Here is a 20897-nt window from a genome sequence, read left to right on the forward strand (position 1 = left end):
TTTGGGCAAGAGATGCTGTTCCATATTTTGTCTTAGTATCCTCAGTGCCCAGCCAAGTTATTGAATAGCATTAGGAATGCACATTTATATAAGAGTAAGGGCCTTCAAAGCATTTTTCCTCACAATAGTAAAACTATGACTCTGTTTCCACCTTTCTTTCACATCCGCAGTGCTTGTCACAAAGCCTGGAACGTGGGCATGTAGTAAGTGCTTAATGCCTTCATACTGCCGTAGCGCACGTGACGATGCCTTAGGCTGATTTTGTGCAGAAAAGCCAATGGCCATTAATGGAAGTCCCCTATTTCTTCCTCCCCATGGTTGTGTCCATGACCTTGCTTCTTCCTCTGCCAATCAGCTTTTGCTATTATTGCTTCCAAGTGCAGACTGTGTTTTCTTGCCTACCCCCCTAGCCCCGTTACCCCATGGTTTTCTGGCCTTGACCTCTGTGCTGGCTGCGGCTAACTCCCTTTGATCCATGGGCCAAGCCCCCTTTATGGGTTTGTTGATTCCTCTTGGCTTTTTATTGCCTGCCAGACATATTTAAACACACACACACACACACACACACACACACACACACACACACATACACACACATGTTCTGGTGCTGTGTTCACAGGGTATCCTTGCACAGAATTTATTTTACATGTCATTCTAACAAAGGGAGATGATATGGCTTCCTGAGGTAGACAGCAGCAAATAGAAGGGAGAAGAGTTGGATTGTAGTTCTATTAAAAGTGTAGCTCAGTCATGGTAGAAAGAAGTGAGGATGGAGTTAGAAGAACTGTTAAGAGTAGACACAAGAACTGAGAGCACAGCAGCAGCGTGGGGGCTATTGAGTGGAAGCATCGCTGGTAGAGGGGCAGCTAGATGGTTCAGTGGATAGAGTGCTGAGCCTGGAGGCAGGAAGACTTGGGTTCAAATCTGGCCTCACACACTTACTAGCTATGTGATCTTGAGCAAGTCACTTAACCTCTGTTTGCCTAGGAGGCAGCTAGGGAGCTCAGTGAATAGAACACCGGGCCTGGAGTCAGGAAGACTTGGGTTCAAATGTGGCCTTCAACACTTACTAGCTGTATGACCCGGGCAAGTCACTTAACTTCTGTTTGCTTTAATCCACTGGAGAAGGAAATGGCAGACCACTGTAGTGTCTTTGCCAAGAAAGCCCCATGGACAGTAAGGTCTCTGCGGGGTCATGAAGAGTTAGACATAACTGGTACAAATGCTGCCTGGATCCATGATGTCCAGTCAAGGGGGCTTGCTGAGGAAGACTGGCCACCACTTGGTCAGTGAATGAAAACACTGTGACGGCTGTCAGAATTCTACGTTAGAAGGAGAATCACAAATTCACAGGTCTGACCGAGGAGAAAGGAGGCACCTGGGGATTGCTGAACCAGGCAATGCCTCTCTCCTGTAACCTGGGCCTCCAGCTTTATAAAAGATAGCGTTGGTCCTCCTGATTGGAGTTGACCTGGTGGGATGCAGTTCTTTGCCTCTGCTCAAGCCAGACACGTTATTGTGAAGAGGCCCATTGGGCTCCTACAGAGGGAGGGTTTGGTACGTCTTCACCAGCTGTGGTGGACATCCTTGTCCTCTTTGTGTGAGTCACTGTTGCTTCCACAGGACCAGGCTGTGGTCTGGGTCCCAAGAGCGGTAGGTGACCTTTGTTTCCCAGAAGACCCTGTTTGTCTGTTTGTTTCTTTGGGTAGAAGGGAAGAACTATGCCTCATTTGGTCACATTAGTAGAGGAAGGTGCCAGTGATGAGTCCTGCCTGCAGATTAAACTAATTTGCCTCATCTCTAAGAGTAGAGCTGAGAGATAGGTTATGTTTGGCTTACTGTCATTTCACCCAGGGAAGACATAGACTGTGTTTTGTGCACCGTGGGGGCACAGAGAACTCTTCGACCTGGGGTTCTTTGGCATTTTTCTGAAGGGGTCCTGGATGACCCTGTTAGTCCTGTCTGGTGAAGCCTATGGATCCAACCAAGAAGATTCTTCTGGCCTAGAAAATACCCTTTTGATTAAAATGAATGTATAGTTCTTTGTTGGAAAAGGGATTTAAACAGATTCCCCAGTATCCTCCTTCCTTCCTGCTTTCCCCTTTTCCCCTGTTGGCCCTCTTCTCTCTCTAGCCTTGCTTCTCTCTGCGTTGACACTACGGAGCTTGTCCAGCATTTCTCTGTGTAATTATAGGGTCACTTCCTTGCCTGGAGATGGCCACCCCACATTCCCCGTACGTCCACTTACTTTCTGGACAGGCAAAAGCATCAGCTGCATCTGTTAGGGACACAGAAACTCCATTCAGATCCTACGGGTAGAAGACACAGCCTCGTTTGTTTGCATCTGTTTCTCTGTTTTTCCATAGAGACCGAGTCTGGCCAACCTCTTATGAATTCTTAGAAAGCAGGACTTGGAATTTCAGGTAGTAGTTGGCCAAGGAAAAAGGAAGGTAAATCATTCATTTATTCAGTAAGCATTTATTAAGTGCCTGCTATGTTCCACACATTGCACTAGACACTTGAGGTAGAAGGATCCCAACCATTTTATGCCCAAGGTCCTCACATTGTGTTAGTCTGAATAAAAAAGTATACATCAGTTCCTATAGTAGACTTTGGACAGGGAGTTTAATGTAGAATTTTTTCTTAGTTGTCTATGGTAATCAGTACATATGTACAAGTAATTGATAGGTAATCTATTTAGTCCCTAGAGAAAATATAAAGTTTTAGTTGTCTTGCACCTTGTGAAAGATGTATGCAAAGAAAGTTACCTGTAAAAAGAGAGACGGCATTTTTCTGTTCAATCACAGCACTTACCTCAGTTCCACTCAGTTCAGTGAATTCAGCAAGGGTTTGTTTATGCCTACCATGTGCAAGGCACTGTGCTGGGTGGTGGGGATACAAAGACAAAACAAAACAGACCCTGTCCTCAAGTAGCTTACATTCTGCTTAGAGAAAACACAGATAAGTAAATTGGAAAAACACACACCAGGTAGGGTTTTTGTGGTTGTTGGGGGAGGGGATGTTGGGTTAGAAATGACATTTCCTAGGGAAATCAGGAAGGTGTCCTGGAGATCATCTTGTCCAGATCCTCAGGATTAAGGATTTAGACGTGGGACAGATCTCCGGTCCAGTCCTTTCATTTCTCAGATGACAAGTCTGACAGCTGGAGAGATAATGACTTGCCCAAAGACTCGTCGGATTCAAAGACATGCCTTCCAAATTCACTATACTTCCTATAGTGCTCACTGCTTCCTACTTAGGTACGAAGGTGGAGGCCTGTTTCTGAAGGGAGGGAAGATCATTTTATGAATTGAGCTGGAAACTCATTGGCCGACAAGTCAAGATGTTGGACCGACCTCTGGCTGTCTAGATGGTGAGAGTGTGACTCTTTGAGCTCTGTAGAACTCCAGGACATTTGCCAGCTTCAGGATTTCCCACTGTTTCCCGCCTAGTTTCAATCCCTCCCATCTCCTTATGCCCTTGATGTTTCTTTCAAATTCAAACCCCATTATGCTATACTTAGAATGCCCAGACCTCAGCTCCCCTCCTTTTCTTTGGAGAGTCATCATTCCTAATCTAGCAAAACTGTGATATTGTGTACCTTGGGGAAAGAAGGTTTTCCACTGATTGATAATGACTGTGATGATGTGATCAGTTTATATGTTAAGGACCTGTGCTAGACACTGTGCAGCCGATGATTACGTCAGCAGTAGGGATGCCCACATATGGCACTCTGAAGTTTCTACATGGACTCCAGCATAAAGATTCTTTATGTTTGAAGCTACCTACAGGTGTGGCAAGATGCATTATGGCCCTGGGTATCAATTCTGGGCGTTGGGAATTTTTAGAGAAAAAACGATTTATAATGCATACCTATACTTACGTATATTCAAACACTTCATCTAATAGGCTGGATAGCACAGTGGAAGTGGTGTTAGAGAATCTGGGTTTATATTCTGGCTCTGCTAATTTACTGCCTGTTTAACTCCATGTAAGACACTTAATTTCTAGGGGTCTCAGTTTTCTCATCTGTAAAATGAGAGGGCTTTTGGATGTCAATCTATTATCTTGTGATCTCTAAGTCTGTGGAAGGAAGATAGTCTTCATCCTCTCTTCGGAAGAACAAAGTATGATGTGAGAATTATCAAAATTTAGTTAAACTAAGCAAACATTTACTCCTTATCTCCAAAAGGAGGGGGTTAGACTAAGGTGCCTTCCGGGTATAGACTGACAATCTATAATGTTGTGAGTATGTCCAGAATTGTGCTGGGCCCTGAGGGTACAGACACCAAACCCTAAACAGCCTCTGCCCTCTAGATTTAGCTTCCATTTTAAAGGGGGGAGGGGAGGAGGGGACCCCAGGTACACAAGTCAAAGAAGTGACCTTCATAGCTTTCTTTCTGATACTGCTTCCATTTGTGACTGTAGTGTTATCAGAGATAGGAATATTCTGTTTCCATCTGTTTTGCTGGCTTTGGGTTTTGCGCTTTGATTTACTTAGGAATGGAGTAATTGTCTCATAAAACAGCAGGCTGGTCCTGTTAATGCTGGATTATTAGACTTTGTTATTAGAAAACGTGCTTACCCTAGTTGGGACAAGACTTTATTCAATGGTGCTTAAAGTAATTAGCTTCTAAAGATGAGGCTGTAATGAGTAGCCTGTTTCCAAGGCCACCCCTCTCCCCCTGCTTTATTCCCTTTCCTCCTGCTCTCCTGCCCCTCTTCCCTCTAATCTCTCTCCCCTTTCCTGCCCTCCCTGCTCTTCCTCTTTCCCCATCTCTTCCTTCTTCTTTTTCCCTTTACCCACTCTGCTCCCCCTAACTTTCTGCTTTCCGACTCTTTCCCTCCATTTATTTCTCCTCCATCCCCTGTTCTCCCCCCCCCCCAAGTCCAATCCTGGAATTGACTCTTCTTCCTATACTGGTTGCCAAAACCTGGTAAGGAATTTTAGGGCTCTATATTTCCTGTTCAGCAAGAAAACTCTTTTATGGATAAGAATAAGCCACATTTGTTTCCACTCAACCTGGGTCTAAGAGAAGGCCCCCCAACCCCAGTCATGAAGTCTTATCTAGTCTTATCTACCCATTTTGCCTTGGTTGAGTTACTCTGTATTTGCAGACAGGGATGCAGACCAAGTGTGGCCTCCTTATATTACTTGTTCATGAGAATAGGAATCAACACGTCTGCATTCACGAGAGCCCTGGGTGTGGAAGTGACTGTGACTTGGTAAAGGTTTGGCTAGTAACATCCCAAGTTCTTCTAGGTCCTGCCAGTTAGAAAGGATTTCCATATGGGCCTGGCAAAAGATCAGCATTAGGGGAGCAGCCTAGCTCAGTTCTGAGAGGGCTGTCGTCAAGAGCATTGGCCCCCACATGAGGATTGTTATGGACTTGGGGTCCACAGGGAGAGTCCTCGTGTTTAGTGGTACAAGGGTCTATGTCAAAGAGTAGGGTGGTGAGGACCTGGAGGGAGCTTCTCTCGAGGAGCTTTCAGTGAATTTCTCGACTAACATTTTTTGTTATCTAGCTTGTGTAAAATCCTGTGGTTGGCTCTGGGGGTACGTGTGATCCGTAGCTGGGAGTTCTCCAAGGCTTTGTGCTAGGTCCTCTAGTCTTTTCTGTACACACTTCATAAGCTTGCAGCAGTTGATTATCATCGCTATGCAGATGACACGTATGTACATATAGATATGTGTGTGCATGCACGAATGTATATATGTTTCCAGGCCATCTCCCGCGTGATTGCCTTTTGGACATTTCTGATTGGATGCTCCAGAGACACATCAGATACAGCATGTCCACCCTGAGTTGTGTTTTTTGCCTTTGTCCTCAGAGCTTAGTAGGCTCTTTATAAAGGCTAGTTGACTGACTGAATTCTAAACCCAGTCTTCTTCCAGTCTTCCCTGTATTTGTTGCCTTCATGCCACCATCTCTCCAGCCTCCCAGGTTCATCTCCTTGGCGTTATTCTTGATTCCTCTTTCTCCCTCACCTTACATACCCAATCCATTGCCAGATCTTGTGGTTTTGATTTCCACCACCTCTCTTGCTTCTGGCCCCTTTTCTGTCCTTGCACATCAACCACCCTGGTTTGGACTCTTGTTAATGCACCTAAATCACCACAGTACCTTCTGATTGGTCTTGCTGCCTCAAGTCCCTCCGCTTTCAGTCCTTTGTCCACACTGCTCCCAAAATAATTTCCCTTGAGCCCACTCAACTCAGCTGCTGGGGCATAAAATAGAAACTTCTGTTTAGGTTTCTTTCAGTGCTTCATGACCTAGACGCCCCCCACTCCAACCTGACTTTCCAGACTCATTGGACATTGCTCCCCTTCCTGCACCCCAAGATCTAGCCTTATTGGCCATTTCTGTTCTTCACACCCAACTCTCCATCTCCCATCTCCATGTCTTTGCACTGGCTGTCCCCCATGCCGGGATACCATCCCTCCTCACCGCTGCTGCATAGAATCTCTAACCAGGAAGTAAGGACCTTTAGTGGAATGGAAGCTAGACACACTGAAGGTCCTCTCTCTTCCTTTCAGACTTAGCCCAAGCACCACCTTTTACACGAAGGCTTTCCTGATCCCCCCAACTTTTCCTCTCAAAGCTCCCTCATATCTTATTGCCTTGTATTTAGTTTGTTTGTATTTATGTTTCCTTCCCCATTGGAATGGTAGCTACATGCAGGTGGGGATTGTCTCATGCATTATATTTGTATCTCCAGCACAGGTACAGGTACAGTTCCTAGTACATAGTAGGCCTATAATAAATGCTTGTTGACCGTACAATCAGCTCCGCTTTCCAGCTGCTTCTGGCTTTTGTGGGGAAAGTTAATAACTGTAATCCTGAGGACAGTGAGGTGAATACAAAGGAGAGGTCTGGTTGAATTTTTGCTCCTTGAGCACTGAGATCTTTTTTTCTTTTAATCTCTTGAGTTGAGCACCATCTTGAATTCATGCAGTAGGTGCATAATGAATGTTTGATTTGAAGTTAATTACTATGAGAAATTCAGGGAGGGAGAGGTCATGTTCACAAGAGTCAGGGAATGACCATATAAGCATAAGGGATGCCATGAGTTAGCATATAGAGCCAGATAGTAGGGCCTGATGGAAAGAGGGGTAGTGGGGGCTTTAACTAAGTGGATTGGGTTGTTGAACAGTTAAAAAAAAAACTGAGCAAAAATTCACGACAAAGGTAGAAGTAATCCCACAAGGCCATACTTGATTAATTACGCAATGTGAAGGACAGAAAGTAATAGCGATGAGAGTAGCATTGCTAATGAACCTTTCTCCATCAGGTTCTATAAGTTTTCCACGAACGTCGTGTTGATTTCAACAGGAGAAAAGTATATTTGTCATTGTTCATATTATAGGACATTCCATCTTTCACTTTGGGGTGATCTGCTTGAAAATAATAATTCTTATGGTGTAGTTCTTTTCACTTGTCCAGTATCTGCTATCTTATTTTAGCTGCAGAGGAATCATGACAAATAGGCCCGATGTTATTATTTTATAGGTGATGAAATGCACCCAGTGTGTGGGACCTGTGGTTGTTTAACAAGTTAGTGTCCGAGGGATGTGGGCAGGAATGCAGGCTTCCTGAGGCTAGTGTGCCTTGCCCTACTCCATCGTACCCTTCCATCTGAACCAGGGAGTCCCTGAATGGATGGATCAGTGTTGATTTCAGTTGGGATCCTTTTTTGAAGCAAGTGAGGACTGTGAGCATACGCTGTAGTTGTAGAGGGAGATCCTCAGGGCACTACTTTGTCTTATTAATAATAGTGGGTCTTTTTTCTCTTGCAGGAAGCCAGTTGAGTCAAACTCTCCATGAATGTACGTCACCATGATGATGACCGACCAAATCCCTCTGGAACTGCCGCCTTTGCTGAGTGGAGAGGTCGCCATGATGCCTCATCTAGTGAATGGAGACGGAGCTCAGCAGGTTAGTGCTGTGAGAGAGAGGATGGGTAGAGTTTGTACTACCTGAGGGTGAAAATAGCTGGGCACCACTGATCTGTATCTTTAGGAGACAGATGTTTGTGGCTTTAAACTGTACTTTTTTTTCCATGTAAGAGTTTTCCGAGCAGAGTCAACAAATGGTCTTTTATTTTAGTATTAACAAGGTTTAGTTTGTTTTGTGCAGGTTGAATCTTACTTGTTCTGTTTGATTTTCCTGAAGCATCAAGAGATGCCTGAACTAATTCTGAGATGATTTTTTTTAAGATAAATCTTTTTTTGAAAATATGCTAAAGTGTGCTGAGTAAAATCAGCATTTATATGTAAAATTCATTGTCTGTTAGTGGTTCGCACAGTGGGCTAAAACATGGCACTAATGAGATTGAGATTTTATTTCTGGCTGGGGCCAGTTAGCGATTCTTTGTTTCAGGACCACATGGTATATCCCTAACCTCTCATCAGCTGTCCGTTGCTGGTCTACCTGGTCTCTCTTAGTGAACATCACTTTGGTCGCTCTCGTTGATCTTTGCAACGACCTTTCTTATCAGCTTATGCCATTGATCTCTACCATTGACCTATCCCTTTTCTGTGCCTTTTAGAGTTGGAAGTGACCTTAGAGGTCATTAAGTTATTTTACAGATGAGAAAACTGAGGCCCAGAGAACTAAAAAATTTGTGCAAATTAAAAAAAAAAAGACTATCACTGCATCTCCATTTTAAGCAAACATAGCATTGGGAAAACTGTCATTTATAAAACAAATGAAGTGACAATTAACAAAAGAAATCTTTACAAGAAACTATACCCCAGGACCACTTTATCTAACAAGCTTCTTTACTGCATTGTAGGTCATCCAGTTGAAAATAGCATTTATATGCAGCTTATCTGCATGTGTTGTAAAGTTTGGCTATAGGAAGGAGGATGCCATTTGCAGTGGCTCATGTGAAAGTGGGGGAATGCATAAGCCTACCCAGACCTCACACCCGTCCTGTTGGCAAAGTTGGACACAAAAGGGAAATGATGAATTTGGGTGGAAGTGAGAATTGGTACAGCCATTGGGGAAGGTTATTTGGACCTATACCCAAAAAGTTACTGAGTGTCCCATGCCCTTTGACCCATTAATACCATTGCTAGGCCTATGCTCAAAAGAGATCAAAGAAAGAAGAAAAGGTCTTTTACATACAAAAATATTTATAGTAGTTGTTTTTGCTTTGGGGAATGGCTGAACAAATTATGGCATGTGAACATAATGAAATATTATTGCATCTTAAGAAATGATAATGGATACAAATTCAGAAAAGTCTGGGAAGAATGGTATGAACTGATACAAAATGAACCAGAAGAAATATTCATATTATATATAACAACATTGTAAAAACAAACAGTTTTAGAAAACTCATATCACTAGAGTGATCCTTCATGATTCCAAAAGAGCAAAGATAAAGAATGCCACCCACTTCCTGAGAGACAGGCACAATGAGACACACATTTTTGGCCATGGCCATTATGGGAATTTGTTTTTCTCGACTGTGCATATTTCTTACAAAGAGTGTTTTCTTTCTTTTTGTTTTTGTGGGAGAGAGAAAAAAATTAATGCTTGCTAATTGAAAAAAATAAAATAATTTTTAAAAGCCTATTCTATCTGGAATATTGCCTGTATTGTCAGATTCTTTTAATTATGTTGATTGGTTTTGCTGATTTTTTTTCTCTAATTACTCATTTTTTCTTTAAAAAAATTCTTTTGCTGTAAGGGATATGTGTCTCTGAGAAAGGGGAGAGAGTATATAGGAAAAAAATTTGATGATGTAAAAACAAAATATATCAATGCAAATTTATTTAAAGAAAAAAACCTCTGCAGTCTTCTTATTCCATTTTCAAAGGGAGAAACTAAAGAAACTTATATTCCAGGCTTTTGTGTGATCACCCATGTGTTTAACAAAAAAGGCTATTTACTTTATATAATAAATGGAAGGAAGAAAAGCTTAGACTTGGGAAACCAGCTTTACCAAATCAGAATCACAGGCTCTAAATGGTCAGGAAGTTATTTATAGCAAAATTGGCTGAGAAGTCACCAGCCACCCAAGCAGAGTCCACCTCAGAGCTGGGAGGTGGAAGATGGCACAGGGAGACCAAGGTTGTATTTTTCTATTTTTGCTGCTAATTTCACCAGTGCCTTGGGGAAAACATCACATTATTCTGCCAGTACTAGCTGCATGCTGAAAGGGAGAAAAGAAGGAAGCCACGAAAGCCTGAGGACAGAAGGGAAACCATCAGTGATAGCACCAATGAACATGCCCCGCTGAGAAGGGAGGGCAGAAATGGCTCAGGTTGCCCAGACACGAAGGGCTGAGCAGCAAGTGAACCAAGCCTGACACAAACAGTGACAGAGGGGAAGGTGCCACAGAACTGACCAAGGACAGAGATAATCAGTCAAGAAGTAGATCGCCTATTGTGTGTCAGGTACTGGGCTGGGTGCTGGGAATCCAAGTCTAAGTAATGAAACAAGCCCTAACCATTATCTATTTTTAACAGACATGTTTCTCTAAGCACATATTTCTATGCACCATATCCTGCCCCCTTGTGCATTTGATACCTGCCCCACTGCTGAAGAATAAACACTCCTGAAGGTCAGGGACTGTGTCTGTTTTTGAACTTTATCTCCTCGGTGCCTAGGATAAAGTTTTTCACATAGTAGGCATCTTATAAATGTGTGCTGAATTCTATTGGCTGCAATAAATTATGGCTATGAAGCTATTAAAAAATCTCTCATTTCCCTTTGCTACTCTAGTAGTGCCGGGGGTGGGGGTGGGCTCTTATAGATTAAAGTATCTTTCAAAATGAACTACATCCATTGAACCTATCTGTAGAGCATGAGTTTTGAATTCCTTCTCCATTAGCCAGAAAATATAAATCCATAGTGATGGCAGAGACCAGTAACTTTTGGGCATCGTTCCAAATTACTTTCCACAGTGGCTGTACCAGTTCCCCACCCCCACCCACATTCATCATTTTCCTTTTGTGTCCACCTTTGCCAATGGGATGCGTATGAGGTTTGGGTAGGCTTTGGACCAGCCACCTAGTACATTCCTCCATTGCAAATGGCATCATCATCCTTCCTACAGCCAAACTTTATAGAGTTGACAGAGGCAGACAAGCGGCATATAAATGTTATTTTTTAATTGGATGACCTAACATGCAGTAAAGGAGCTTGTTATATAAAGTGGCCCTGTGGTATGGCTTCTTGTAAAGACTTCTGTCAGGTTAATTGTCACCTCATTTATTTTATAAATGACAGTTTTCCCATTGCCAAGTTTGCTTAAAGTGGAGAAGCAGCGACAGTCTTTTTAAAAAATTATTTGGGCAAATTTTAAATCCTCTGAACTATAGTTTTCTCATCTGTAAAATAAGATTGCCCTCAGTGACCTGCAAGGTCACTTCCATCTCTAAATCTGTGCTCCAGTGATGATTCAAGTCTCCCAGCATTTCTTTGTATTCTTTATGTATCCCATTCCTTAAGGCTATGCTGATGTACTGAAATACTTTCTAAGGAATTGGATACTGTGCTGTTTTGACAAATGCATTTTAATTGTTTTGGGAATCACATACCAGCCAGGCTAATCAATTCCATTTCTACGAACCCCAATGAAGCTTTTTCTAAGTATTTTAGGTATTATTCTCCTTCTTTACAGAGAGGAGAACATGGAACTCAGATTATTTTTTCGTTTTCTCCCAGCAATTTTCTTCCACCTGAGGATCTGTAAAATGGGACTATAATCAAGGCCCTGGGCAGAATTGTTAAATGCACTGCATTTTGTTTGCGTTACCCCACTACTGCTTCGGTGGCTCAGTGGAAGGTGTGCTGGACTTGGGGTGGGGGACCTGGCTTCAGACCCTTACTGAACCTTACTTGGCCTCAGTTTCCTCAACTCTGAAGAGAGGCGAGGTTGCAGTAGATGGTCTTGCAGGTTCTTTCTAGCTCTTAAATAATAATAGCTATTGGATGGAGTATTCAGGAAAGACCCAAGTTCAAATCCAGTCTCAGACACATAACACTTACTAGCTGTGTGACCTTGGGCAAGTCATTTAACCCCACTGCCTAACCTCCCCCCCAAAAAAAAGAGTAAAATAATAATAACTAATAAAGTTAACATTTTTATAGCACTTATCATGTACCAGGCACCATGCTAGGTGCTTTACAAATAGCTCATTTGATCCTCACCGCAGCCCTGGAAGTTAGGTTCCATTATTACTCCAGTTTTACAGATGAGGAAACTGAGGCAAAAAGATTACGTAACCTAACTGAGGTCATACAGCAGGTGAGTTTTAAAACTGTGATCCTCTGAAGGCCAACTGTCCAGTGCCAGCCCTCACGATCCACTAAAGAGGTCCATTAAAGAGTTTGACCATGCCCTTCTCAGGAAGACTTATTTTCTGTCTTACTTCCTCCCCCTGTCAGAATATTGCCATTCTTTCCCCTCCCCTACATGGCTCTCTCTGTGTTCTAAGCTGCCATCTCTCTAATTAGGTAAGCTTGGCCACCAACTTGGCTTCAAAGTCCATCGAGTCCAGAGACGAGGAAGCCCAAGCCAGTAGAGGTGAATCCGCTTCCCCAAGCCCCTTGTCCACTTACCGCTAGGGCCAAATCCAGCCTGCCTCCAAGGCCAGGACTCTCCATCACTGGCTCCATGGGCTGTTTCTGCTAACATCGGTCCCTTTGAAAAGTTTTTTAAAAGGGCTTTTTGGAGCCATGATGTCTTGACCCAGATCCATGACTTTGCTGATGGAGATTGCAGGCCTTGGGAACCCCCAGTGGGGGAAGAACGCTTGGGGGGTCAGGCAGATCTTGGGCCACGACCCACCACAAATAACTTACCTAGAAGAGTGTTTACCGAGTCCTTAATCCCTTTCAGCTGTGCAGGGGACGTGAGAAATCAGCTCTATAAGGGGCAAATGAAGAGCCAAAGTCCTGAGGATGCTCTCGAATCCCCAGACTTCCCTTCTCTGGCCCCTCCTGTTGCTGTCTTAAAGGGATCTGGATCTAATTAGAAATAGTTCTTGGCAGGGTGCTCAGGTCTGTTTGCATTTTTTGCAGTAAAAGGACAATGTTTAATTTTCATCATCTAAAGTCATAGTAAGTTTGAGCTTTGTCATTTTTATGTAGCTAGGAGGGGGAAGGGGGATGCTTCTTTTTAAAAATATCATCCTATGTATGAAAAAAGAGATTTTGCTTTTAGTAACAATTGAAAAACAGCCTCGTCTGCTGTCGGGATAGAGAAGAACTCACTTGCCGTAGCTTTATTTTTGTGCTTTTGTTTTCTAAAGAAAGAAAGTACTTGGGTTTCTCTGCTCGATAATAATGCCTTCTTTCTCCCAGCTATCTCAATCCTCTACAGCTCAATACACTTGGATTCCTAAAGTGCTCTGAACTCCCTGAGTTCTTAGGTTATCTAAAAGGAAAAAAAAGCCAAGGCTTAGCTTCTCCCTGAATTTCTATTTGTGTCTGTGTGTGTGTATATTATAGCCAATGCCCATTAGTCATCAGGGAAATTATCTGCGTTCCTATATTTCGAAAGCTCATTTATTTATCATTGGCTCTTTGATGTTATCATGGGGACCCTTAGCACATCATGACATGTTTAAAATACAACAGTTAATAATTGGTTTTGGGAACAAAAGGATTTAGCACCAAGGGAATTGATTATTTTCCCCCTTAGCTAGCTTCCACATGAACTAAAGATGGCAGCAGCCCTCACCGTGTGGTATCCTGCCTCCTACCTTTGTGTATAGGTCACTCACCTTGATTAGAATGTTTTCCATTGTCTTGGAAGCTCTAGCTGTATTCAGGGACCAGCTGAGGTCCTGCATCGAGCTTTTCCTTGACCCCCCAATTGTTAGCATTGGTCTGCCTTCAACCAAAACAAACAAGCAAAGCAACCCCCATCCCCACTAAAACTCAGCTACCCTGTATATATTTTATATTTACTTTGTGTATCTTCTCTTTGAGATTACCTCAAAAGAGGTGTGTGTATATGTGTGTGTGTGTGTGTGTGTGTGTGTGTGTGTGTGGAGAGAGAGAGAGAGAGAGAGAGAGAGAGAGAGAGAGAGAGAGAGAGAGAGAGTTATCTCTCATTGTTTTTCCCATTAGAGTCTATTTTTACCTTTCTTTCCATACCCAAGGTTTAGTACACATAATGGGTGCTTACTGATTGTTGATTTGATCAATCATTTTACCCAGGCTACTGTTGTTAGTGCTATTTCCACAGGACTAAAAGTATTTAGTTAATTAGCAACCCTCTGTGGATGTAATAGTTATTGTTTCTATGCTGAGCCTTGAAGAATGGGTGGAATTGGGATAGGCAGATGCAGATGGAGGGGTGATAGATAGGAAGGTGTGGATGGTGTGGAGAGAGAAATGGTGGGCGGGAAATGCCAGATGTTCCCTGGAATCGGTGAGGAGATCAGTCTGGCTTGAAAGAGAGGGTTTGTGTAAATATCGACTTATTTTGGTAAAAGTGATAAAGCACCTTCCTCCCTACAAAGAAGCCCATGAGAGATGTAGTAGAGGGGTCATTATTCCCTGTCTTCTGGTGCTCCCTAATTGGCTGTGTCCCTATACAAGTTATTTTCTTCTCTGACCTCTTCGCATCTATAAAATGCGGGATTGGGCTCCTGTTTCCCCACACTGGGACGGGGTGGACTGGATAGGGGTTAACGTTCCTATCACCTCCAGGACTTGGTGACCTGGTTACTACCCAGTCTCTAAATAAATAGCGTGGTGGGGGTTAGGGTTGGCTGATGGGAGTAGACTGATTTCATGGGTAGCTGGAAAAGCCAGAGAGGCAGACAGAGAGCCAGGTCATCATGGAAATGACCCGGAGGAAGATCGAGCCTGGGATTAGATCTTTCCGTACCCTTGGAAATGTTTTACTAAGTGAGATTGAGAACTACTGGCCAGATTTTCCAGTCTGGTTCTCTCATCACTCTCATGACTGTGTAAACTTTCCTTTCTATCTGTAGGTGTAGTGGAACTCACAGGAAACGGTTATCAAGAGTACCAAGAATAGCCCTTCTGCCACCCCCCCTTGCTGAACTATCTTTTTCTGACCATTTCCCTTCTAATCATAAGAGCTAATCTAATTGTCCTTTTCCCCCCCTTCTCATTGACACAGTATGGTGTGATTCACTGATCTTTCCTTGATAGCTCCCTGCCTCCGTCACAGCTGTCTCCTCTCTAAATTACTTTGTCTTTACTATATATAATCTCTATAATTTTTTTCCTACTTAGTCGTACGTAGTCAACAAACACTTATTAAACACTTGCTGTATGTGAGGCACTGTGCTAAGTGCTGAAACTACAGATTCAAGCAGAAAGACAGTCATAGGATGTTAGAATCAGAAAGGGAGGGAGGGAGGGCAGAATCCTTCGTGTTATATCTCCTCCCTCCAATAGAAAGGGAACTTCTTGAGGACACCGATGGCTTTATGTGTCTTCCAAACCTAACAGTGCCTGGCTCCTATTTGACTGGCAGTTAATGCCTGTTGATTGGAGCTGCATCTTCAGGGAGGCCAAGCCTACCCAAAGGCCCGGACAAACCTCCTGGCAGTAGGTGAAAGATGCCATTTGAATAATGTTTATAATTTTTTTTAACCTTTCTTTGTGTCCTCAACATTTCGTATGTGCAAAGCACATAGTAGGTGCTTAATTAGTTTTGCTCAGCTGTCATTTTGTGCTCCTCTCTGGGAGAGGGTGAGGGTAGGAACATATTTAGAAATGTAGGTAATGTAAAAACAAAAGATAAAATTTTCTTTAAAAACATTAAGCAAGAAGAAGGGCTTGTGCTTAAATCTGAATAGGTTGTCCCTTTAGGTAATTAAGTGGAGAGATGGCTTGAGGAAATGGATAAAGGGTTATAAGTGGAATCAAGGAGACCCGGATTCAAATCCCGCCTCTAACACTTAGTAGCTGTGTGACCACAGCCTAGTTACCTAACTACTCTGATTCTTACTCTCCTCATTGGTAAAACTGGTTTGTTGTAGTAGAGTGTTGGGCTTGAAGTCAGGATGTCTTGTGCTGTGTGACCCTGGGCAAGGAAATCATTTCTCCTCCCAGATCTTAGGTTCCTCATCTGTAAAAATGAGGGTCTTTATGATCGTTTCCAGTTCAAAATCTATGATACTGTGTCCTGCAGTTACTGTCTTACTAGATGGTTATCCTCGGGACCAAAAGTACTAAACACACACACACACAGAACTATGTATCACTTTGCAGACTTTAAAGGACCATACAACTTTTCCAAATGAATTTTGTTATTATTTTATCAAGCTCAGTATTCTCTTATTTGTGTTATTATTCTGTTATTATATTGTATATTATTCTGTTATTATTGTTACATGTTATATAACAAATATATTGTTATATGTTATTATTATGTGTATACTATTTTCTGATTTGAATGGTACAGCGTTAAAAAGGCAAATTAAAAAAAAAGGACCAAAGCAGAGGTCCACTATTATCATCATTTGACCAGTTTTGTTGTTATTTAATGTTATCTTTGATCACGTCCATTTAGTTGGTGTGTTCATTATTCCTTATATCTTCTGCTCTTTTTTAGGTACCACTGTCTCTCATTGGGTCACTGCTTCTAGTCTTGGGATAATCGTCCCCTTCTTAGAAATTCATTTAGCTCTTGAATGCCTGGTGCCGCCTTTGTGGCAGCTTCACTGGCTGATAGTGGAGGGAGATGGTCAGAATTCTCGATCACCCTGGAGTCTTGCTTTATTTATTTAAAAAACAAATTCCTGCTTGCATTATGGGTTAGGGTTTTTTTTGGGTCTTCATTGAAACAAATTTGCTCTCATCAGCTGGCAAGAAAGTCCTCTTTAGCCAATCAACCTAGAATGGGGTGCCCTTAGCAGAATTTACCCAAATATCTCTTTATCTCATAGAGGAAAAGACGAATGGAGTGTTGTTTAACATGCCATTATACATGGCCCCCACAACAGTTTATAATTATGATCACTCTTAGCTGCCTGCTTTGAGAGATCCTTGAGAATGTGATCAGCCAAAGGTAGCTCTAATCAAATGCCATGTTCATTTACTGTCTTTTAAATCATAGGAATTCAGCTGACTTTTAGAAGAAAAAAAAAGTTGTCAGGGGAATGGAAAATACCGAGTTTTTAGAATGGAGCCCCAGATAAGATGGCACTTTGGGTTTGTAGATGAAAATGGCTTCCATCATAGTGGGCTTAGGCTTTTCAGCTAGCATATGGAGTGCCCATATTCCCCTTTTCATTTTTGTTGTCTCTTTGTGTTTATTAATGGGAAAAAAATAGAAATGGCACATCAGTGGCACCCATGAGGTTTTCCAGATGATTTAAATAATTGGACCCTCTTTTGATATATTGAGCTTATGGCTCATAGAAATTAGTGTGGCCCCCCAGTAATGGCAAGCATTTGAAAAAAAAAATTAGGATCTAAAAAAATATAGATAGTTTTCCAAAATGAAAACACAGGTTGTTAGTAATTGTTTGAAAAAAAGGTTCAACTTCATTAGTAATTAAAAATTCAGATGAAAAGTGAAAACCACCCCATGCCCAGTAATTTGGCAAAAATTATTAAAAGGAATACAACTCATTGTTGGTGGGGTTATGGAGAATCAGTAATGTCCTTCACTGGGACTGTAATTATGGTCTTTTAATTGAGCCATCTGGCAAGAAGCAGTAAGTTACAAAATAATAATTATACCTTTGACTGAGTAATCCTGTTATTGGGAACATACTGAGAAAATATCATCAATAACTTGGGGAAGCTACCTTTTTTGAATATTTTCATAGAATTATATGCAATTGCAAAAAAACCTAAAAGTAATGTGAATATCCAGCAGTAGGAAAATATTTCAATGCATTTTGGCCCACTGATTTAAGAAATGCTGTAATATATCTACAAGCATTAGGCATATAAAGACGTTTGGAAAGGCCGATAAAAGGTAAAGCAAAAAGAGGAGAATGAGAAAAACAGAGTATGCACCAACTATGGCATATAAGAAGAAAAGTGGGAATGAAGAAACAAAGGAAAAACCCTGATGGAGACTTGGAGGGAGTGATGGAAAACTCACGACATTTTATATGATGAAATTATTTTATTCAAGTGCAGTTAATTGGTCAGTAACCATTTATTAAGTGCCTGCTCTATTTCAGGCACTGTGTGAGGGGCTGGGGATAGACAAAAATGAAACTGTGTTTGCCCTCAGGGAGCTTACATTCTTTTGGGGCAAACACAGACACACAACAGATTCGAGGTCATTTTTGGCAGTGAGGTCACTAGGGAGGGAGAGGAACAGTTTCACGGAGAAGTGAGTCGGTCCTCTATGAGTCGACTACAATCCCTGCTAACTTCCCTTTTCTTGGTTTTCTTCAAAACTCACTTGCCACCTTCTGCATGAACCTTTTTCTTATTCCCTTCTGCCCCCACCAACTCTAGTGCCGTCCTTCTCTACCCCTCCCTCTCCATTAACTTGTGAATATTTTCTGTTACCTAAAGAGGGGGTGGGGCACAGTGGTCACTTGATAAATACATGTTGATTGGTTGATTGTTTTCTTCATCCAAGACCTCATCTTCTGTTAAGAGGTAACAGGGGGAGAGGGGAAGGGGGAAAAAAAAAGAAATTTATATGATAACTTTATTATATATTTAAAAGGAATAGCAAACTACACAATTGATTTGCAGTTTCATGTGCAATCATTTTTATTATACTATGTTATGGAAATGCTTGTTTTATTCCATAAGTTAAAAATAAAATACATTTTTCAAAAAGAGGTAATGAGGCATAGAAGGAAATAAGCTAAAATTCTTTCACTCACTCCTTTGCCCACGCTGTGTTCCCTTTAATCACTGGCTGTTCCAGCAGATCAGTTATTAGGCTAAATGAGAAGCCAAATTCAGCAGATCGCTTTGCCAAACGCTCCTGTTTTGCACATAATTTGCTGGTAACCTATGGTGACTGTGACCTGTTGACTGGGCTCTTTCCTAACATCAAAATTGTACTTCCCAGTATATCAGGATTATAGTTAGACCTTCAATCATTAATGCACATTCTGAGGAACTCTAATTAACACCTGACAGACAGTTTCGCAAGGTCCAGTGGACGAACACTGGACTGGGCGTCAGAAGCCTGCTCTGCCGACTTGACGTGGTGATTGTGAGCATCCAATATGATAAAATATATGGAAAATTCTGGAAAGCAGCAGCAAGTACGCAAATGAAAAGTTCTTATTTCACTGCTGTCTGATTTTGATTGGTTTATTAGTCCATGCTATCTGCTTTTTCTGAGGTTTGATAGCGTCCATGCAGCAGTTCAGTTCAGCACAATTCACTGAGTAAGCTTTCCTTAGCTGCTTACTATATACTAGGCCCTGAGAATTCCTGGAAAAGTACCATGTGGTGTATTGGAGGAGGAGATAGGGGAGAACTTAATCTGGCTGAGCAGGCTCGTCCCCATTTGTGGATGATGTAGCTGAAATTTCCTCAGGCTCATTTTTTTCTTCAGTGATTTTCAAGGTAATATTGCTGCTAATAGTTCAGACGATACAGCATATCATGCCCTCTTAAGTGTTTTACTCAAAACAAATAAGGAGTGGTCAGCGTGAGTGTTGTATCCCTTTGACTGCTGTGGAAACTGTGGAAAAGTCACTTGTCTTAGGGTCACACAGTTAAATGCTAGGGGGTACAATTTGAACTCAGGTTTCTTGACCACAGTTAAGTGGTCTATCCACCATGCCATGGTGTCCTTCATAGGAACAAAGGGTTTTTTGCTTGTTGTTTTAATAGATGAGGAAACTGAGGCACACAAAGGTTATTGTCACTTAGCCAGTTAAGTATCTGAGGTATATTTGAACTAGGCTTTTCCTAACCCCAAGCCCAACGCCCTCTCATTCACACCATTCTTCTCATAGTAGTGTCAATGGTCTTGTTTGTTTCTCCTTCATAGTATCTGCACATGAGCTTGTACTCCAAACCAGTGTTGCTTTTGGCCGCCATCTGTCTTTTAAAAATTCATTATTTATTTATTTATTTGTTTATTTTTCCGCCATGTATCAAATTAGAGTTGGCCGACAGCAGTGGTTTCTGGACTCTTTCGGCTTCCTCCTTGTGGCAGCTAATCATTTAAGGTTCTCGAATAGATTGTATTTGTCTCCTATGGCTTGTTTAGACAGCTTGTTCCACTGTTATAATTGTACTCACTGTCCCCTGATCTTTATCCTCTTCCTCTTTGGGTTTTTACTTTGGCCTTAGCCAGTCCCAGTGATTTGACTCTGCATTCCTTCCCACCCAAATAGACACTGATGATTGTGAAATGCCTGCTTCATAGGCAGCCAGCATTTCATTTTTCATTATGTTGTTTGGTGCCTACCTCTTCTAGTGCATTCCAGCCTCGGGATGGAGTCGCCATGATGTACCAACTTGGAATGTCTGATGGCTTTACTCACACTGAGTCTCTGTCGATCCTGAACCACATTTTTCCACAAGTTTTTAGTATCCTCCTTGTGCTCGCTAGCATGCTGAAGTCATGGATTTTCTCGGCCAGTTTGCCATGGAATTTTTCTCCTGTTTTATGTTCTACAGTGCATGCTGGCATATAAATTCTAGGCATCTTCCTGGTGCCCCATTTACTTTTATTCTTTGTGTGACTTGCATGGCACCAGCACTGAGTGTCCTAGGAAAGCATGTTTCTTGTTTCCATGGGGCCCATGAAACCCACCACGCCATATTATCATGGATCTAGAGTTGGAACGGACCTTAGAGGCTGTCTACTCCAACCTGGACATCGTACAGATGAGGAAACTAAGGCTCAGAGATTAACTGACTTGCTTGTGATCACACATTGAATAAGTTTCTGAGGTGGGATTTGAATTCACGTCTTCCTAATGCCAAGTCCTTTATTTAATTCTC

At 42.1% G+C, this 20897-nt stretch overlaps 1 protein-coding gene across 2 annotated transcripts in view; it reads left to right on the top strand.

The window, feature by feature from the left end:
- FNDC3B (fibronectin type III domain containing 3B) overlaps positions 1 to 20897 on the top strand; it is a 392602-nt gene that overhangs the window by 84824 nt on the left and 286881 nt on the right. For both annotated transcript variants that reach the window (XM_078147676.1, XM_020980457.2), the window contains one exon: positions 7799 to 7937. In XM_078147676.1, the coding sequence (XP_078003802.1) occupies positions 7827 to 7937 (111 nt within the window). In that variant the 5' untranslated portion in view covers positions 7799 to 7826. The remainder of the gene's footprint in view (positions 1 to 7798; positions 7938 to 20897) is intronic.

The sequence above is a fragment of the Phascolarctos cinereus genome, unplaced genomic scaffold (genome assembly GCF_003287225.1).
Source record: "Phascolarctos cinereus isolate Bilbo 61053 unplaced genomic scaffold, phaCin_HiC Scaffold_7;HRSCAF=346, whole genome shotgun sequence".
NCBI classification, from domain to species: Eukaryota; Metazoa; Chordata; class Mammalia; order Diprotodontia; family Phascolarctidae; genus Phascolarctos; species Phascolarctos cinereus.